The sequence below is a fragment of the Aquila chrysaetos genome, chromosome Z (genome assembly GCF_900496995.4).
Source record: "Aquila chrysaetos chrysaetos chromosome Z, bAquChr1.4, whole genome shotgun sequence".
Lineage (NCBI taxonomy): Eukaryota > Metazoa > Chordata > Aves > Accipitriformes > Accipitridae > Aquila > Aquila chrysaetos.
Window position 1 is genome coordinate 17,282,770 of NC_044030.1, and position 20,520 is coordinate 17,303,289.

Sequence of the window (20,520 nt, forward strand, 5' to 3'; positions counted from 1 at the left end):
AATTCTAAAAATTAGTTACACCCCATTGCAAAGACCCCCATCATGATTGTCTGTAAGTTGGTTACCTTCTTTGTGCCTCATCCGGAAATGCAATACCAAAGGATAAGTGCATGGAAACTACTGACAAATCTGGAAGAGACAGTGGTAACTGGAGAAGTTACCTGAGAAAGCAGCTGGCCTGTGACGTCCTGTGTCAACACACAGGTAGCTAGTAAAATATCTGTGCTTAGGAGAAATGCCAACAGAGCTGCAGCATCCCAAAAGCATTTAAGACCCCAGTGTGTACTCCAGAACAGTGGTCCAGTGAGTGTGCTGCAGCAGATCTCTATCAATCAGCACAAATGCACAAGTCCAGATATACCCATGATTCATTCAAGTGAGATGGTGATACTGGCTCCTATAATCCATGATGTCCCCACCCTTATAGACAAGGCCATGTACTTTGGCCCCTAATAGGAACTTAATGTACTTACTAAACAAAAATAAATCTCTTCTCAGCACTCTTAATGTTTGGTATAAGCTATTTGCATCACAATAATATGGGTAGCAATAACATTGAGAAATCAGCACTTCTTTTAATAGCTAAGTCATTGCCCTTTCACCAATCAATAATTCCAGATCTTTTCTAGGGGAATGTTTTCCCCAGAGTTCTCAAGGGAATCTTACATGGGGACACCTTATGTGATCTTAGGAAGCAAAGACTGTGAGTTGATTGAAGACTTCCATAAAAAATTCATTTGACATTTGGTTTGTGTAGGCAACTCTGGTCTTAGAGCCTCATGTTTACTGCCAGTAGGACTGCTTCGTCTGAGGTCATCATTTTTCCTTCTTTGCCACATGGTTCCTCATGCATGGCTATTTAAATTCTGTTTATTTGAACATGGGAACCCAAAGCATAGGGTAGCATGTAGGTATATCTGTGTGGTAACTTAACGTGCTGCTGCTTTTCATTAGTGCCATGAGAAAAACCAAGCCGAAGCTGCTTCAGGCCGCTGTATTTCTTTAACAACAAGGTTAGCGCACCTATGTAGAGGGTTAAAGCAACCACTATTAGTTCCAAGTTGTCATGTCAGTGAGTAGTGGTACAATACCAAAATGTTTTCTTTCTTCCCATCCTAAGTATGAAAGTGGTAGTTGACAGTTGAAGTGGTTGCTGCTTCACTGTTTATTGAATGTGACCTGACCACCACACTTTTATTTCCACCTTGCACCAAGGACAGCTGAAAGTATGTGTAGGTCCTCATGAACCCTGGTGATTTACCACTCCGCATGTAACAAATCTAGCACCAATTTCAGTGTGTCTTAATATGCAAAGCTGCAGATTGTGCTGGCTCAGAAGCAGCTTCAGCCTGCTGTGAGGCTCCAGCCTTTTGAAAAGGGCTGGGCAGATAGATAGGTGGAGGTAGCAACTGCCTGGCCTATCTGTTTTAAATCACCGATGAGTCTTGGTCCTGTTTGTTCCTCTCTGAACTGTACAAATGTCTTCACACAGTTAATCCCAGGGAGCCGGCAGCCCATGGCAAAGCCTGAGCTTTGGAATCTCTCTGTCATACAGTATAGCTGGCTCTCAATAGGAGTTGCAAACCCAACCTAGTGGCGCTGTGAATGTGCAGACATTTGCAATTGCTTAGTTTTTTTCAATTGACAGTGAGATATCCCTTATACCTATTCAAGTAATAGAGAGAAGCAACTGGTTCAAAGAAATGGCTTATAATTAAGGTAAGCATTTAATGTTGCAGTGACTCCGTGAGTCACTCTTGTACTTGGGATCCTCCTACTAGCTGCTTCACAGGTGCAAATAAGGGAATTCCAAAGGAAGTCAATGTTTGGGTCTTGTTTTGTTTAGAACTAACTGGTTTCCAAAACCCTGCCTTTATTTTAGTATGAGTCTATGGAAAGAATTTTCCATTTGTTTTGAATAATTTTCAGTTCTGTGGAAAAGACCTGCACAAGTATTTGGGACTTTTTGATTATGAAAGATGCTTTTATTGAATGTTATGATTGTGACTTCAGAGTCAAAGACCACTGCAAAATATCTAGTGTTATTTCCTTCGGGAGTGGGCTTTCCCCATAAAGGAGCACTTGATATTTCTAGCTCTTAGTTCAACTTTTTAGTCTTACAATAGAAGTGCAAGGTAACTGAATTATAGATGCTCTATAAGAAAATTTACTCTCCTTGTATTTTAGCTTTCCATGGAAGATTTTTTTCTTTCAGGCAGCAACAGAAATACAGACTAGCTAAATGGATTGGAAACTAGCACGGGGTTTGCAACACTTTTGTAGAGCTCTCTGTCCTGTCTTACAGAAGGTCACCAATTTCACTGTGCCTCAATTCCCTTATTATTAAAGAACTTAATATTACTCACCTGCCACAGGCTTGATACGGTAGGAATAAATATTTTCAGGGGCTCAGATGCTGCAGCAGATGAGGCTATACAAGTTAGTTAGGCATAATGTAGCTCATCTGGTGTATCAAAGTCTAATTCTCTAATACCTATAACATACTTCCACGATCCATGGAGGAAAGGCACAAGTGATATCACATTGCATGTAAGAAAGCAACAATAATTTACATTCTTGTACCTTAGGCATTTCATTTTCATTGAGAACTTTGAGTACTTTTCCTGCCTGGTTTAAGAAAGTTTACAATGGGAATATTGCACTGCTGTGCAAAATGCCCTAACCACTGTGTTAACGAAAATTGTAAGTTTGGGGAGTCTGTAGATGTTTTTTCAAGTGCCTTGTGTCAACAGAGCAGGGGCCAGAATTCAGACCATAAACCTTAACCCAAGGGTTTTATTTTTCCAAGATAACAGAACCCCAAAGTAGGCATAATGAAAGAAAGGACCTCCTTAATCTGAGTTTATGTGCAATGAACCAATGAAGTGAAGTGCAAAAGCAGAGAGGTGTGCTATTTGTTTTAACTGGTGCAATGATGTAGGCAGAGGCTTTTCCTCTCACACTTGCCTTTTGTCTGGAGACTCTAATTCTGAATACTCCTCACCAACATGAAACACTGGATGTTAAAGTTCTTCTCAAGCAGTACCTTTTTGCTCATAAGTAACCATGTTCAGGGAGGGCCACCGTTTGAAGTCTCAGGTAATAAAGTAACCAGAATTAAGCACTCAGTCCCAGTAAAGGCTTAAAACAAGAACCATTGTTTTCACCAATGTAAAACATTGTAAGTCAGTTGACATTGCTATTCCAGCCTATATTGGATAAAGATCTAGCCCAAAAAGGTGATAAGGCTTTCTCCAGCCTCTGAGTTTAAACAGGACAATTTTGCACATTTCCTTTGAAGCAAGCTTTTACAAATACTTCCCTATGAATATGCTCAGTAAATATTCCCATGCCAGCAATCTCAGGCCCATTCGGAGCCTAGTTATGACAGAGGCATAGCTGTATGCCACAGGTCTGAGTGCCTCCCAGCAGGTTTTTCAATATTTCAGTGAAAGGTTCAAACCATGGCTTCTATGACAGTATGTAACCAAACCTCAAATGAACTCGGTCTTTGCTGTAGCAACAGACCCTTAGCATTTACAGAGCAGTTCTCTAATCTCCAGAGCTATTCCCGCTCCTCAGGATTGCCTGTCCTTACGCTTAGGACATGCACTTTCAGGGCCATCCTCTAAGTGCGTGATCGACAGCAGGTCTCTGCACCTTGCACCAAGCACTCACACAGCTGTTTTGCAATTCTCTTAAGGGCAAAGCTTTGTACCTGCCTGCAGATAGAAACAAGGGAAGAAACTTTTTTCAGCATACTTGTTTGATCAGAGTGCTCATTGCAAACAGGTGATGTGTTGCAGGGGCATCTTTTTCAGATAGGGAGAGAAAAGGAGGTTAATTTTTCTGGCTGCTGCTCTCAGAGATTCCTGAGAATGTGAATTACAAAGAAGATCAAACATTTTGCATTCACTAAGTGATTTAAAATACAAACAAAAATGAAAAACCAGAGATACTGAGGGTCTGAATCTGAATATGAGTGGGAGCAGAGAATAGGATGTAGCTGTCTTTTGCAGCAGTTTTGCTTTCCAGTCAGGGAACATGTTTTGCACATGGTAGCTTTGTGATTTGTGTGGATCTCAGGGAAACTGGCCAGATCAGAGTAGCATGTGCCACACAATCCTCTTATGTCATTTCTTTAATTATTATGAATTAAGGAAGCAGGCTAATGAAGTTTCATGCCCTTAGAAATACACTAATTCACATTTAATCCTCATGTTTTAAAATGTTCTTCACCACTGCTGGCCATAGGTCAGCCAGTTAGCTAAACTAAACCTGGGAGAGCAGAGGGCCCTGAAAGAATATAAATCTAAAGCCAAGAGCAGGATGGGCATGAAAAATAAACCAAAGCATGAGCCAGTGAACAGCATGTACACTTTATGTTTGTGCTTCAGAAAAGGATTTCCTACTGGGAAGTGCAGTGCAAATAGAGATGATTTTGACATTATGGGTTCCTCTGAACCTACAATGAGACAGGAAGGAGGCACATCTTGGATGTCAAGAAGTTAGGCTTTAAGAGAAAATAATGTACTCATCTGCCTGTACCAAAGGTTTTTAGTGAATTGGAGAGCAAAAGCAAAGAGGAAACATGTCTGGAAAATACATAAGATGTTTCATTATTTGTTAAAAAAAGCCCAAACATTTCTTGTGTAGCATGCAGGAATGATCAATTACGTTAGAAGAGTTTGTCTATGCCTATTTTGGGGGTCATTCATCCTGAAGAAATACAGTGTAAAGTACCCAAAGTGTACAGAAATACAGTGTAAAGATTCAAAGATTTGAGATCTAATTATTGAATAAAGCTTCATACCAGCTACGAGGGTCAGAACTAGTCTTGAAGGCCTGCACAATTAGTCCCTGGTGGTTTTTCTTCCTTCACCAGCCAGAGAGTCTGGAGCTACTGCCGATGCCTTGAACATAAGACTCTCTGACATTTAAGGACAGCAAAGTCTTTCATCAGCTAAACTGGCAAGAGCAGAATATATAGTATGGTTGAAAAGTACTGAACTTCATGTCGTTCTGCTAGTCTCTACAAACAGTCACTGTAGGCAGGTCACCTCTTTTAACCTTGGGAAGGCTATATTCTTGCAACACAGCTTTCTCTTGGCCATGAGAGGAGTGTGAAAAAATATCTTTAAGAATTAGCTAGTGAATAGCACATCTTGTATCTTTGTGCTTTAGGGAAAAAACTTTGTAATGGAAGCAGGGTTACATATAGGGTGGATTTTGATTCTGCTATGTTCCTCTATACATCAACAATGGAAGAAGATGAATAATGCACAAACATGAACAGCCTTATATAAGTGTCAGCCAGGCTTAAATAACAAATTGAACTAATTTGTATATGCTCAGATTTTGTAGTAAGTTAGACAGAAAGTAACTCTGGGCAAAATTACCCACAAGAACATTAAGGAACAGTGTTTACACAGCAAGGGGCCCTCTCTGAGCAAGAATTCCTGTTAGAGGCTTCAGAGCTCCCACACCTCAGCACAGGGAGAAAAAGAGCTGCTTACCTGCTGGTTATACATAGCTGAAAACCCCCAGAACATGTCTCGAGTTTCTGTGAATCTAGTCCTCATTGGCCACAGCCACACAGCCAGGGACAGCATTTCCATTCCCGGAAGAATCCCTGTTGTCAGCTTTTCTCTTGCATATGGCATATGGCTTCCCAGGGACACTTTGCTACACAGCCTTTCCATGCAAAACACATCTTTGATAAACAATTTCTCTTCTGCAAGGTGTCTAATTATGACTCTCTAAACCAAAAACAAAACCACCAAACCCTTGCAAAATGCTGAATTAATGTAAATATTGCACTTCATTCCATTCCTGGCATTACTTTGCCTCCTTATGTATTTCTGTTGAAGCTCCTTCACTGAAATCTTAGTTAATGCACCAAATCATAGTTAGACTGAGTTCCTCCTGCTGTTGCCAGCCTGAATGATTTAGTAGTATTAACGGTTTAGGGCAGCATCTCTTACCACTTAAGGATCTTAGCTGTAATTCAGGTAAATGTTAAACTCTTTTCAATTTACTGTGACACTGCTCAACAGCACCTTCCCAGATGAAAGCATGTGAAACAGAACATCTGTTCATCGCCCAATGAAAGCTAATTGTCAGCCTACAGCATATTGCTACCTTGTCAGCTGGCCAGTTAGCACTACTCCAAAGCTCAAGTACTTTCAGATGCTAAAAGGTTTAATACCTTGGCTGTTCAGCAATGTGCAAATACTATTCTGTTGTTACTGGTGCCTATGTTTTAAACCAGCACAGATTATGTAAACATATTTGTGTAAGTGAAAAGGTGACTCTATTTCTCATTATATTACTTGATATTTATTGATTAAATATTGCTTTTGGTAGGTATTATCTTTATGCTTGTGCTGTACAGAGTGCAAGATGCATAGCTAATCCTTAGGAATTAGCAAAGGTGGTGGCTGTGGTATGTGTTCCAAGGACTCAGGACCCAATTAATAATACAGGTTTCCTGTATTTGTGCCCTTTATGTTGGATAGGCTACCCCCTTATGTTTCTGGTATGGCAGGCATAAGTACCTGATAAGTACCTTGTTCTGAAACACTGAAATTCCCATATTGTTCTATGCAGTGTGTGATACCATATTTACTGTGGCTAAACAGTGTTTGGGACAACTGGGGTAGATCTAGTTGTTATCTTTCTGCTTATATTTCCTCTGCCTCACTTGCCAGGCATGTGTGTGGCTAGCTGGAGTACTGCCTGAGTTTCTGTATCAATGGATCTTGGTACAGCTAGCTGCTGTCATGCTTCTTGGCTGTCTCTCTCATCTTTCCAGTTCCCTTGACCTGACTGAACCTGTGATCTAGAAGCTATTGGGTTTGTCCTTTAATTTTACTTAGTAAGCAAAAGCATGATGATTATGCTATATTTGAAGTTAGTTAAGTGAAACTGCTCATTTCCTGTGAGAAGGGAGAGGAGGACAAGAGGCAATGGGTACAAACTGAAATACAAGACATTTTGTCTAAACATAAGGCTCTTTTACTGTGAGGGTTGTCAAACAGTGGAAGAGTTTGTCCAGAGAGGCTGTGGTGCCTCCATCCTTGGAGATACTCAAACCCCAGCTGGACATAGTCCTGAGCTACCTGCTGTAGGTGACCCTGCATGAGCAGAGTGACTGGACTACCAGCCTCAGCTCATCTCCCATGCTGTGACACTCTCATAACAACTTGAGCCATGCCGAATTAAGATGCTCAAGCCCAACATCCGGCTTGACAAGATTATTCAGGAATTATTTCATAGTGAATGAGAAAGAAACTTGCTAAACACTGGGGTACGCTGGGGCCCAGAAGAAGCACAGGGGATTCTTTATGTCTACAGTGTCATTGCTCCTAATCCTTCTTCCAGTTTTGAGCTGCATGTTCCCTTGACCCCTCTTTGGCACAGCCTCCAGGTCCACCTCATGCAGACAGTCCCCACACTGCTGATGCTTACCCCTGTTCTTTTGCCTTTAGGCCTGTTTTATCTTTTCATTTTTCTTCTTCTCCTTCCATATCCCCTTTCTTCCACCCCCCTCCTCCCTGCAAAAAAAAAAAGAAAAAAAAAGATATGGAAAAGCACCCACTGCTTTCCCAATGGCCTTCAAGGAGTAATTGCAGCCCAAGGGCATAGGTTCATTTAAAAACTGTTAAGCTGCTCAAATTTTTTTTGAAAATTGGAAACAGCCACCCTGGAAACAGGGTCTCATAAAGCAAATATTTTCTGGGCTTGCCAATATGGAGGGAAACACGTGACTTATCAAAAAAGGATACTGTTAAATTGCTGCCTGAGTAACCAGACTAGGAGACTTGCTACAAATTCTCTACTTGTCTTATATTATTAGCTGCATTAAAGGACTGGGATAGCCTCAATGCATACAGCTTTGCTGATTTTGATATGTTTATTAGAGTTAATTTTTTTTCAAGATGGTTCTTTCCCTGTAACTAAAACTGGAGCATAAAACTAAGCATCAGTGAACTCAATGGCAGAATTCCCACCAACTTAATTGGGGTCAGGATTCTTCACATGCCTGAAATACTTTCAACTTTTTAAAGCCTTTTATAATAGTGTATTGCTTGGAAAAGACTTAGATGTTCATGAGGAATGTGGATTTTCATAAAGTGTGATGAATGTTTTAGTTACCAGGAGCAAAAAGCTGAAAACTTTGAAATCTGTGCACAAATCCAGTTTTATTTCAGTTACCTGCTTCAGTAGCTATTCAGAATACTTTGGAAACTGGACATTAGCTGAATTAAGTATGATTAGTCTTATTAAACCCCCAAATCTCTGCCCAATCAGTTTTGAGAATCATTATGCATGAAGCATTTCACTGCTTCTATTTAAAACAAGAGCTGACAAATGAAATTGTAAAAAACAAAAAGTAAAAAATGCACAAAACTATCAAAATGGCCTAGAGCATTAAAACCTAAAAGACTTAATTAAAAAAAAAAAAAAAAAAAAGCTGCTGTTAGTTGTATCTAGTGTACTACCATAGGTACAAGTGACTGGAAGCTTAGAAGTCTATATAGTTATTAATTACATTGAGAGCATACATACATGTAGGCCTATTAAGTAGTGTCAGATGATGTTTAAAACCCCTATTTCTGATATTCTCAGAAGTGGAATTAAAAGGAGGCTAGAATCAGAAAACAAATTACTTAATTCTGACAGGAGCCTAAGAAAAGGCATCTAACCTCTGAAGTAGTTTATGCCACTAGTTAGCTTAGTGTCCCATGATCAGCATTTGCTCGGGGGAACTGTGGGTGGCCTGGAAGCTGCCCTAGTGTACTCCTATGTACAAGGTATAGAAATATAGCTGGCTGTCGGCCTTAGCCATGCATCTTCTGTCCCTGGTTAGACATTCAGCAGGTCTTATGCAAACGTGTGCTGGTGCTTCTCAGTTGTTCTCCTGCGGCACTGCTGTCGCCTAAAAGGAAAGAGGAGAGGTTGCCATTTTAAGGAAAGAGACAGTCACTGCCTACTTAATGTTTGAGCATGGGCCTTTATTCCCAGAGTAGCTCAGCACGTTAAAATACTTAGGTCATTTATTTTCAGTACTCCTTGCCACAGTTTTATAGAGGGCACTGTGCACCTGACAAAATCACCCTGTCCATTGGCTCTGTCTGACTACGAGCAAGCCCATGGCAGAAAGGACAGCTGAGGAGCATTTCCTCCTTCAGACTATCTTCTCTCCTTGATACTCTGCTCTACTTCATTTTGACAGAAAGTGCTTGAAAGTCCAGCTTGGAAGACAGGCTGCAAAGAGAAACTGCCTCCCCCAGCAAAATTCCTGGCAGCAGGAACTGATGTGCTGTGACACACAAGACAAAATCAGTTTTCCCTCAGTGAACACTCACATTGGTATTCTTATGGTTTGTACCTGAACTGTGTAAACAGTTATTTCCACGGGCAAGTCCTTGGATGTACTACATACTATTTTAATTTTTAGGGCTATATAACTTGCTATGTATTTACTGGAGAGTTAGTTAATTAAGACTTCATCATAGTCGGAAGCCACTAGGGATTTACCTGTGTCTTTTACCTGCAGAAAAATTTAAGACAAAGAGGAAGCACTGAATATGCTTTAGCTAGGCAGATCTTCTCACTCATAAAAGATACACAAGTGTACTTCATGTTTTTACATACACACATGTTTACATAGATACTTTGCTCTCTCAGCCTTTTTAACTTATAGCTCTCTGTCTTCCGACATCCTTTTGAGATCTGGTGAGCAGAAGAAAGTTTGATTTTTCCAGTCAGCTTTCCAGAAATCCTCACTGAGACCAGAAGGTTTTTATAGTGTGAAGTCATTTCAGGCAGCTGGATAGCCTGACTCGCTACCACTTTCCCCCTTACTGGAATTCAATTTACAGGAATTCATGAAAGAGACCCAATGACTAAGATTTACCTCGCTCCTGTAAGCCAGATCCAGTTTCCCACAAAAGGTACAAACACTACCAGATGGTTACAGATCAAGAGTAGGAAAATAGTCCAAGTCAAAACATCTAGTCTCGCTTGTTATCTTACATACTTCATAAATTTAAAACAAAAAGAAAGCAAGCAAACACTGAGTTCTTGCATGAATTTTGTTCAACATTTTTCCATGTTAATTCCCCTTTAAAATCTCAATTCTAAATTTGAGTTACTTTCTCAAGGACCTTTCAAATTTGGGAAGGTCAAAGTTTGTGTTTCAGCTGTTTGGTAAAGTTGTAATCAGGTAACTGTGACAAGCTTCAAAGAAGTAATTTACATGGTTTTTGTTGATTATATAAAATTTTAACTGGATCTTACTAAGGCCTCACTCTGGGAAACTCCTGAGCACTGAATTTCTGGCTTCAGTGAAAGGTGAAAGTGTTCTGTATCTAACAACACCAAAGTCTTTGAACCTCTGCGGCTGAACATCAAGAATCTGTCTTTTCTCCCTGTGTAAGTAGTTATGTTTCCCAATGTATGGAAGAGCACTAAAAGGAACCCTACTAAACTCTCCCAGATGTCCTAACTTGGTCCCCCAAAGGTGATCTTAAGTTTTCTTTTCTATACAAATAAAACCTCGTGCCATTGCTCAAGAATGCATGCAATAGCCAACCAGCCTACTCTCCCTCTCAGAGCAAGTCTTTCTGTGTTGAAGTTTTGATTTTAAAGAATTAAATTTTTTAAAGAATTCTTTACAGTAAGCTACAAGCTTTAAAACAACTGACTTGAAATGTGATGCTTTTTGGCAGAACAGTTTAGGCAGGAAATGTTACACATGACTTAAGCTGGCCAAAACAATGTGGCTGTTTCACAGTTTTCCATTGGCTAGGTTGCATTGACCACCATTTGCTGCCTGACGTCGCCTAGCTAGCAGCAAAACTCTCATTAATCCTCCTCTCTCCTCAGAGCTGATCTCCTGCTGATGAAGGGGAGGCAAGCTGCAAAGCAGGGAACTCCACCCGAGGGAAGTGCAAACAGACAAATCGAGTATAGAAAGGTGGGGCTGCTGGACCTCCTGCCTGTCCCGGGGCAGCGGTGCTCTGCCAGCCCCGGGCCAAGGGCAGCCCCCCGCCCCTGTCCCCGTCCCTGTCCCCGTCCCTGTCCCCGTCCCCGTCCCCATCCCCGCAGGTGCTCAGAGCCCGGGGCTGGGCAGGGAGCGTGTTATCTCCCACTTACGCAGAGAGTCCTTTCTCCAAACTGGCTGTAGAAGGTCATCTTGACCTTGTGCTTGTGTCCAGTCCTCTGGTCAAAGGTGTTACAGCTGTCGAAGGGCGGACTGTACAAATGCAGGCTGACGGCGGACTCTGTGTGGCTTATGTTCTCCACACGGTGCAGGCCAATGGAGTCTACACCAGCGAGGGCACGAAACGAGAGGTCGTGTTAGTGGGAAGATTAATGAGGTCTCAGATCCGTGGAAACATGCTTTCTAAACCAAAACTCATGAGCAAGCCAGTTATGCATGCCTGTGTTTTTACGGGCAATGAGTAACTCAGTACAGGGATTTTGACTGCTGTTCTCTAGGACAGATTCCTAAATACACTGGTAATTCAAAATACATTATTGCCTTCTGCACTTCCTGTAACTTTTGAGGTATCTGCGACAGGATAAAGGCCATGGGAAAAAAAAACCAACCAACTTAAGGAAGGCCATCTGTCAGTAATTTTCTAGGTGTCACTCCCAAAGGACTTCAAGGTTATTTACTTTCCTAGGAGATGATGCTGTTATAGATGCTCCAGAAGCAGGAATGTTTGTATTTCTAAAAATTAGCAAGACATTTTACAGGGAAAAATTTTTTGTATTGCTAATTCTTAGCCTGATAACAAGGATATCAGCCATATTAAAAGCCAGCTACATGTTTGTGGGGCATGGACTTATGGACTGCAGGCATCTGTTGTTTAATTAATCCTTCCACTTTATTAGTTTGGAGAACAGGCTTTCCATTTGTCTGCTCTTTTGACTAAGGTGACAAATTAGTAGTGACTGGCATACTTCCAACTGTAACTGAATAATAAGCATAATTGAACACATAATAAAACAAAGCACCGTCTGTTGTGTGGTTACTAGTGAAGTTAATGGCACTTTCCGCAACAGTGGAGTAGAAATAAAGCTATTACATAAAAATGTAAGGTGTGAAGAATGACATCCACAAAACAAACCATTTCCATTCTACACTAAAGTGAAGTTTTTGAGTTACTTAAAAGAGACCTTGAATTTAAATTTATGACCCTGCTTGTAAAAACAACTCAGGCCTTTGTACTTGAATTAATATGTTATATAATACCTAGACCTGTATTGTGCAATGTAGGCATAATACCCTGAGAATCATGAGTACACTCTTAACTCTGATATATTTGAAGTGTAAACTTGAAGTCATTAACATAGCTTATCTAAATAGAGGACGTAGGGGAAAAAAGTCCTAAAGCTGTGTTCATCTGATGGGAGGCTCAAATAAACACTGTTTAGTGGGTTCTAACCTTAAAAATAAAGTACAAGAGCAACCAAGAAGCACGCAATAGAAACATGAAGGTCACTCACTGTTGAAATAGTTAGGGCAATCAACACACTCTCAGTGTTTTCCTTCTACTTGTTTTACCTGTTTCTTTTAAATGAAAACATCTGTTATGAAACATGGCAGAGATCCAAACTGCCTCAGAGAACTGGATACCAAATTTGTTTAAACCAACCAAGGAAGCTTTGGATGAAATGCACACAGGGTGCAATTGCTTGCATTGGAAAACACCACATAGGTAGGAAAAACCTGAGAACCCACGTCCCTGGCACAGGAGCACCAGCAGACACGTCAAGCTCCTTCTTGCATTCCCTGTCCTATGGATTTTGTGTTTTCACTTAATGTGGCATACCTTCAACAGAGGGCTGCAGAGCACTAGTCTTTCTTCCCCAATGCTCTCACTCTGGCTTAGTCCATAACCCAATATGAGGCTCCCTGCAACTGGGGAGTTCCCAAGCTCAACCCTACAAGGTGTGTTCTCCAGTTTTTAACTCATCACATAAAAGGCAGACAGCCCCCTTCTCTGACGCTTTGCTGTTGTTCTGCTGAACTCATTGCTGTTCAGCATGATGTGCAATGTCTTTCATAGCATCAGCATACGCTACAGCCAGCTGGCTGCTCCAGGATGGCCTTCCAGCATAGCACAAGGTGGTGACAGTTACAGATACATGTAAGGGCATGGATTTTGGTACCAAGGGAGCCTTACTAGTGGAGACTCAGTAATCTCTCAGCATCTGTGAAGTCAGGCAATTTTTTTGTAGATTGGATAGACTCGAGCATTTCAGTTCTGCTGATGCTGCACTTCAGCTTTACAGTCTTTTGTTGATTTGGACCAGAAGTAGCACTGAGGACTGAGGCCTGTGGTCCTGACTGGTCAACATATTCCACAGACAGCTTTTACATTTTTGACCTAGGATTTCAAAGACTGATGGAAAGGATTGTTTCTTTGAAAAAAAATCAAGGTGATTAAGCTATCTAAACTTTGGTTCCCTCATTTCTCACAAAATACTATTCAAGGTCTATGTTTACAAGCAATTTCAGATACTCATTAGGGACACAGTGCTGAAGGGTCCTTGGTCTAGAAGAGATACCTGGCATATTTAAGCATCAAGCAATTGTTGCAATGTCTTAAGAATGAGTTAAAAGGACATTTTTTTGTTGTTTGTTTTACTGAATCTAAATACAGGTTTGTGCAGAATCTAGAGTGCCACGTTTTCAAACTGAGCATAAAGCCATTAGTATTGTACCGTTAAAGGTAGGAGACTAGAGAGCAGTTGAACTCTTCCATTAGGAGTAAGACTCATGGATGGGTAGTTGTGAAAACAAACTTAATAGCTTACCATTAATGTAGGCACATTGATTTTCCCTCAAAACTCGTTCTGATTTCTTAGTCATTTCACCATTCCCTTTTTTCTCAGGCCATTCAAAGAGAGTCTCCTTTAGATTTCCCTGGAGGATCTTCATGAAGCAGTGTGAGTCAGTGTGATCATGGATGCTGCTATATAAGTAAAACAAGTAACCAAACTCAGTGTGATATACATACTTAATTTCAGTACAGCAAACAGGACAGATGGCATAGCATATTGTATCTGGACATAGCCCTAGAATGAAACGCCATTGCACATGGGTCATGCACAAAAGTCTTAGGAAAAAAACATTCACAGTAATTAAGGTATGCCTACTTAAAACTGCTACTTTAGAAATGTATTGAGATGAGCTCACATACAGCAGGACTTGGAGAAGTGTCAGATATCGATCAGCCTATGACTTTGCCACAGAGAAATACAAAGGAAGTCTGGAGGAGGGACGAGGACATAACAAAAACTCTTGTGGGCCAAGAAACAAAACAATGCTTTCCACAGTGACCCCAGGCAGAGGCTGGTATAAACTTGCAAATATACCTGATATTTGCAGATCCACCATGCTTGCTCCTGAAATGTGGGAGAAATGAGCTACTTCTGCTTAATTTCTATGGTCTCTTTACTGCTGGAGTGCACAGGCACTTGTTGAAGAAAAAATGCTGTACCTCTCACTCTGATAGTACTAAGTACAACCAGCTACAGTAAGCTGTTAATTTCACTACTTTGGCAAAACCTGAACAAAATAGCAGGATCTGGTATGATTTGTCTGGTTGCTTGATCTGTCTCCTTGCTCCAGTCTATGTTTTAATTGCTACATTTGGAGACATATGGGATAGGTACGCAGTTTAGTTTTGGTTTTATTTTTTTTTTAAAGAGAGGACTAACTGTTACTGAAGTCAATGGGATTAGGACAAAGGGAGAGCTCTCCACAAATCGAGGGAGAGGGAGAAGGGGAAATTTGACCCTCCCAGAAGTACAGTGCTAATGAGTTTCAATCAAAAACTTGGTACTTGTACATTACTGTTTTCAGTAAACAAATGTCAGGATTTCTTACAAACTGAGATGCCAAGAGAGCAGAGCTTGCTTCAGGCACAGAAGAGTTCACAAATGCCACGTTGTCACACTCCTTCCACAAGCCATAAGAACAATCTGATCCTCCTCATTTAGGAGGCAAAAAACAACTTGTGGTCTCAGACTAGCTCTAGCAAATGCTTATCCAACTACAACAGTTTGACATAAATTACAGGCTTTGTGGGAACAGCCCGGAAGGAGTAGAGGTGGTGGGCTTGGTTCCTATATCCCTCTGAGTATAACGTCATGGCATCCCCTAGAGAATACTGTAAATGTTCAATTGCACGCTCAATTAAAACAAACAAAAAACTACTCCAACATTTCCTTAGGTTTTCTATTTATATGCAAAAATAATCAGTCAAAACCTGCAAATTTTGTTATTCCATGTTTTGTTTTAGCCAACATTTTGTGAAAGACCCTCCAAGGGACAGATCCTGCCCTCACGTTTGTAGGACTACACAACCCAGTGTACAGTCTATGTACAGAACTCAGGAGGCCACATCAGCAATGTGGTCCCTTTTGAGGGAGGAGATGAAATGCATGAACCTAAAGAAAGCCAATTACTCCTGGAAAGGGGCTTCCTCCTCACAGCCTTCAGTCCCAATCCAAACCTACTTTTCTCATCTTGTCACAGAGGCGGGATTTAAACACCATGAGAGAACAAAGACTATTTAAACTGCACCAAGTCCTGCTTCTGCAACCAATTCTGAGACAGTTGGGTCTGTCGTATGGGACACGCTGGACAGGTCAACCCGTCCTGCCCACAGGACCTGCTGTATCCCTGGGAATAAAAACTTCCTCTGGCAGAAGGGAAGCTTAGATTTAATAGAAAAACAGAGCATTTTTAAAAGAGTGCTCTAAAAATGTGCACGAGGTACAAACTTGCAAAAGTTTTCAGGACTGCTGTACCAATAGGATCTCTGCACTGCTTAGTTTCCAGACAATTTCTGACAGCTCATATAGGGCTGATTATTATTCTCTTTCTGTATGACAGTGAAACATACAGTGGCTTTATATCTATTTGCTAAAACCACAGACTTTGGATACGAACCTGCCGTGCCCTTCACCCCAGCACAAGATCATCAAGTTGAACTTTCCATTTCCATTGTCCACAAGATTTCTTGTATACCTGAAATGCAAAGTGTTTGCTTTTCACTGTACTGATATGCCTATAAAATACAAAATTATACAAACATGTTTATGAAGGAAGGTTGTGGCCTATTAAGATCCTTTTTACTCTTTTTCTTGAAAGCCAAGTTTTACTTGGAAAAAAGTGAAACTGTATTTTTAAGCTTCTTTTTGTAAAAGCTCTTTTCTGGGAAGAAAAAAATGGACATATTTAATACTTTATAATCATATTTCTTTTGAATTACATAGATGATTGGCGTTTTTGGGAACTGTGAGTCTGAGGCTAGAGTGGTAGACAGGATCAAATCAAAATAGTTATCGAATGAAGTCACTTCAGCAGCTGGCTTATAATTAGAAACAGAGGACTGCAATGAAACAAGAAAAATACATGGTTACATTCTTCTGCAGATCCTTTTCAGATACTCTTGGCTTTCCTTCTGTTACGCAGCACTCATTTGTACAAAGCCAAAAAAACAAACAAATAAGATGTCAGGCTTTCTGTACATGGTCCTCCTACTCTGTTGCTGAGAGTTCTGTGTCTCATACGGTAGCATTTGTGTGTGGATAAAACACCTGTGGGGAAAATTCTGCCAGCATCTACTTCTAAACAAGTTTATCAGAGCAAAATTTCTTAAAATGATTTTTCATGTGCTAACTTATAGGTGGCACAGAATGAGCTTGCTTCTAAAGGCTTTTTATCGATATGCGTGTTGGAGACTGTGATTTGCTCTCAGGGCTTGAAAATATCTTTAATAGCAACAACTTATGTTTGCTTCCTCGTACTGTCCTGAAAGGCTCCCCCGAGCTGCTGCTCATCTTCTTCTCATGAAAAGTTCACTAGAGAAGGGACTGGGATTTTGCTCTATATGTTACTTTTCATAGTGAGGCTCTTCTGATCTGGGGCTAGTGCTTCTAGCTGTTACGGTGCAAGTGACCCAGGGGAACATTCTGATTCCATTTTAGCTTTAGTCATGACTATTCACACTTTACTTTGCCAAGGAAAGCAAATCCTTAGGCTGATGACAGGATGCCTCACTCTTGCCTAAAAGATGCAAGCAGGGGCACACAAAGTGCACTGATGTCAACTGAATGTTTTTTAATTAGTTTCCCCGTAAGACCACTCTATTTTAGTCAGGATGGGATGCTCATAATGAATTACTTTCAAAGCATAACATGTATATCCACATGCTGCCTCTCACTGCATTCACAATTTGCACTTATATTAGGTAGACATATTTTTACTATGATGTCAGAACATAAGCAATCAATGCTGGCATTTGACTGAACTTTTCAAGTGCTGTTATTTCTGTACAGCAGGTCTCGCTGGCCAAAAAAAAAAAAGGCCGCCATGCGTACTTCTAAAGTTAGCACATTCTGTTTTTCCAATTCTTAGTTTCCTATGTTCTGTTTACAAATTTTGTGATTTGTTCTGAATGGAGGATAGTCAACAGGCAGTGAAAGGAGGCTAAAAAAAGTCAAGCTAGAATGATGCTTTCATGATAGCAAGGTTAAAAGGAAAAGTTTTGGGGTTGGGCTTTTTTGGGTTTTTTTGAAGGAAATGCTCAAATAAAATGTGTTTATACTCAAATTTAAGACAGGGAAGCCACCAATGGCAGGAATAAATCCGTTCTTAGCAAAGTAGGAGCAACTCAATCCCCTAACAGGTATTTCCCTTCCTCCTGGCAAGCAGCAAAAAGCCTCGACCTACACCCGGGGGGAGGAAGGGACTGAAGCGTGGGGGGGCTGACAGCTCCCGACCCACCGGTGGGGCAGAGCATCGGACACCAAACACCTGCTTTCGACCGGTCTGCTCTCCCACCCCAGCACCCCGCGCAACCCCCGCGCGGCGGTTTCTGCTGCCGACAGGCTTCCCTTGGGCTTCCCCCCCCCCCACTTTTTAAAGGTTTTTTTACTATTATTATTTTCAGTTGCTTCAGCATGTTTTTCTGTCTTCCGTGGGTTACCTCCGCGGACGGGACCGCGGCCCGTGGCCGCCGGTGCCGCCATTGGCCGCCGCCGCCCCGCCCGCTCCCCGCCCCCGCCCGGCCCCGCCGCGGGGCACCGCCGTTCCCGTCGTCGTCCCCCACCGCCATCCCCGTCCCCCCCGGGGGCTTTTGCTATTCGCCCCCCCCCCCCCCCCGGCGCTCTGCCGGAGGGGCTGTCGGGCTGTGGGGTCGGGCAAGGGCGGGGGGGGCGTCCGCTCTGCGTCCCGGCGGTCCCCGCTCGCACCTCGGTGAGGGGCGCGGCGCCGGGGGCTCCCCGCTCCGGGGTGTTTTGTACCTGTACTGGTCGAATTTGGCGTACTGCAGCCACTCCTCGGGGTTGCTCTCGTACGACTCCATGAGCGCCTGCACTTCCTCCACGCTGACTTTGTCCTCGGCGAATATCCGATGGAGGATGCGGACCAGCTCCTCCAGGCTCCGCGCCTTCCACGTCTCCGTCTGCACCGGCTGCTCCATCCTCGCCGGCTGCTCCATCGCCGCCAGCCGCTGCCCCCCCGGCCGGCCCCCGCCGCCTCCCTTTATGCGCCGGGAGGCACGGCGGGAGCCTACCACCGCCCCGGCGGGCGGAGGGGCCGGGCGGCGGCGGGCGGGCCCGCGGCCAGCCGTGCCCGTCCCCGCGAGCGGGGCCACCGACCCCGGCGGGCGGGGGCAGGCAGAGCCGGCTGCGCGGGCGCGCCTCGTACCGCCTGCCGCTGCCTCCCCTCCGTCCGCCCGTCCGTCCGTCCGTCCGTCCGTCCAGCCAGCCGGGGCGGTGCAGGGCAGGTCTCGCTTTAACGCCTGGGGCGAGCAGGCAGGCAGGCAGGCGCTTGGCTCTCCGGTATCCCCGGTGGAGGGAATACGAAGAGATGAAGCGGCTGTCGCTGTCGCTGCCGGGCGGAAAGCATCTCTCCCGGCAGCGGTCTCGGCGCAGCTCTCCCTCTCCCCGCCAGGCCTCTTTGTGTGCGCATCTTCATCCCCTTCGGGCAAGGGCTTACAAAGCGTGGCCCGCCGGTGACTCCGTTGCTTGTGTCACAGAGGAAGAAGCCTGCAGGCAGATAACCTGCAGCAAAGAACCGTGAATTTGAGGCTGGCCTTACAAAAATACATCCGGAAGCTCTATGTTACAACAAAGCAAAACGCGCTGCTACCCAAGTCACACAGAAAACTGCTGCTGGAGGTTACATTAATACAGCCCGCCTCTTGAAAGTGCTGTTCCTTGAAAACAGTGCGCTCTGCAGTCACACTTAGGGCTGCTATGACCGTTAGCACTCGGCGTGACACGTAGAAATGTAATGAATGGGACAAAGGAGGCCAGGCTGAGACAACAGACCACCCTCGCACTCCTCAGTCTGTTAAACCGGTATACTGCAGAGCAAGCAGATGCCGTGCCAGCAGTCTTCATTTCCAGTTCAACTGTTAATAGGTTGTTTATTAGTCATGAATTCTGGCCATGGCATTCACTATACATCATAGAATTGTGCTTTAAAAAAATCCATCTTTTCTTTCTAAAAAAAAAAAAAAAAAAAAGGAGTTCAGCTATTTAGGTCTGCCTGATGATTGTGGGGCTGGAAATAATCAGATTGGTGTTGTGGTCTGCTGCAGTTTTGAGGCTTAAAAGTGCTCACAATACTGGCAGCTTGCGATTTTCCTCAGACATAGTTACATTTAGGGATTTCTAGCATGCCTGCTTTCTCTTCCCTCTTCCTGACCTGTGCATCAAGTAGGTGTGAGAAAAAAAGAAGCACCATTAATACAGCAGTTACAACTTGAGAGGCTGGATGAATTTCTGGCTCCCCTGCAGTTGGGAATACATTCCCATAGGTTTAAATGGGGCTGGGATCTAGTGCATTGGAGGGAAATACGAACGAATGTACTGAATAGATACATTGCCAGGCATCAGTCCAGAACCTCTCCTGGCACACAGAAAGCAGACCCAACCTTATAGCTACGTTTTTAACAAGTTGTGTTTGTGTGCGCATGTGTGTGAGAGTGAACTGTGACAATTTCGAGCAGACTTTTTAAGGTCTGAAAGAACCTAAGACCATCCCAAATCTCTGAATTGCAACCAGGATACTCCGGCACTGGTATCAATAGCCATTGTGTGGTTAAGGAAGAAAGCATCCAGTCTTCCTGGGAGAACCGCAGGTAATGAACAAACACATCAGCTCCCTTGGTAACTTGTTCAAACTCACAGTTAAAAATGAGTGCCTTATTTCTTAATGAAATGTGCCTCAGGTCCATTTTAGCTATCGGTTGGTGTCAAAAGATTGTATGGGCAAGTAGCACTTCTTTTCAGTACTTGCTTGCGTTTTCCCACATGGGAATCATTAAAACAGTGGTAGGTTGCAAAGAGTTAGAATTAGTGTGAAACACCCTATGCCATTTATTTCAAAGGCAGAATCCACATTATTTTAGAGGTTGTCAGAAACACTGCCCAGAGGAATAAAATATCTTACAAGAATAAGTTGCTGTAAGGTTCCGC

General features: G+C 42.8%; 1 protein-coding gene across 1 annotated transcript; it reads right to left on the reverse strand.

The window, feature by feature from the left end:
- Positions 1–8,185: 8,185 nt before the first annotated feature.
- CDO1 (cysteine dioxygenase type 1) lies at positions 8,186–18,575 on the reverse strand. The gene is made up of 5 exons (XM_030004935.2): positions 18,337–18,575; positions 15,980–16,057; positions 13,837–13,994; positions 11,164–11,333; positions 8,186–8,941 (listed from the first exon to the last, which is right to left on the reverse strand). The coding sequence occupies exons 1-5, from the start codon at positions 18,531–18,533 to the stop codon at positions 8,912–8,914; spliced, it is 633 nt and encodes a 210-aa protein (XP_029860795.1). The 5' UTR covers positions 18,534–18,575; the 3' UTR covers positions 8,186–8,911.
- Between the last annotated feature and the right edge of the window lie 1,945 nt (positions 18,576–20,520).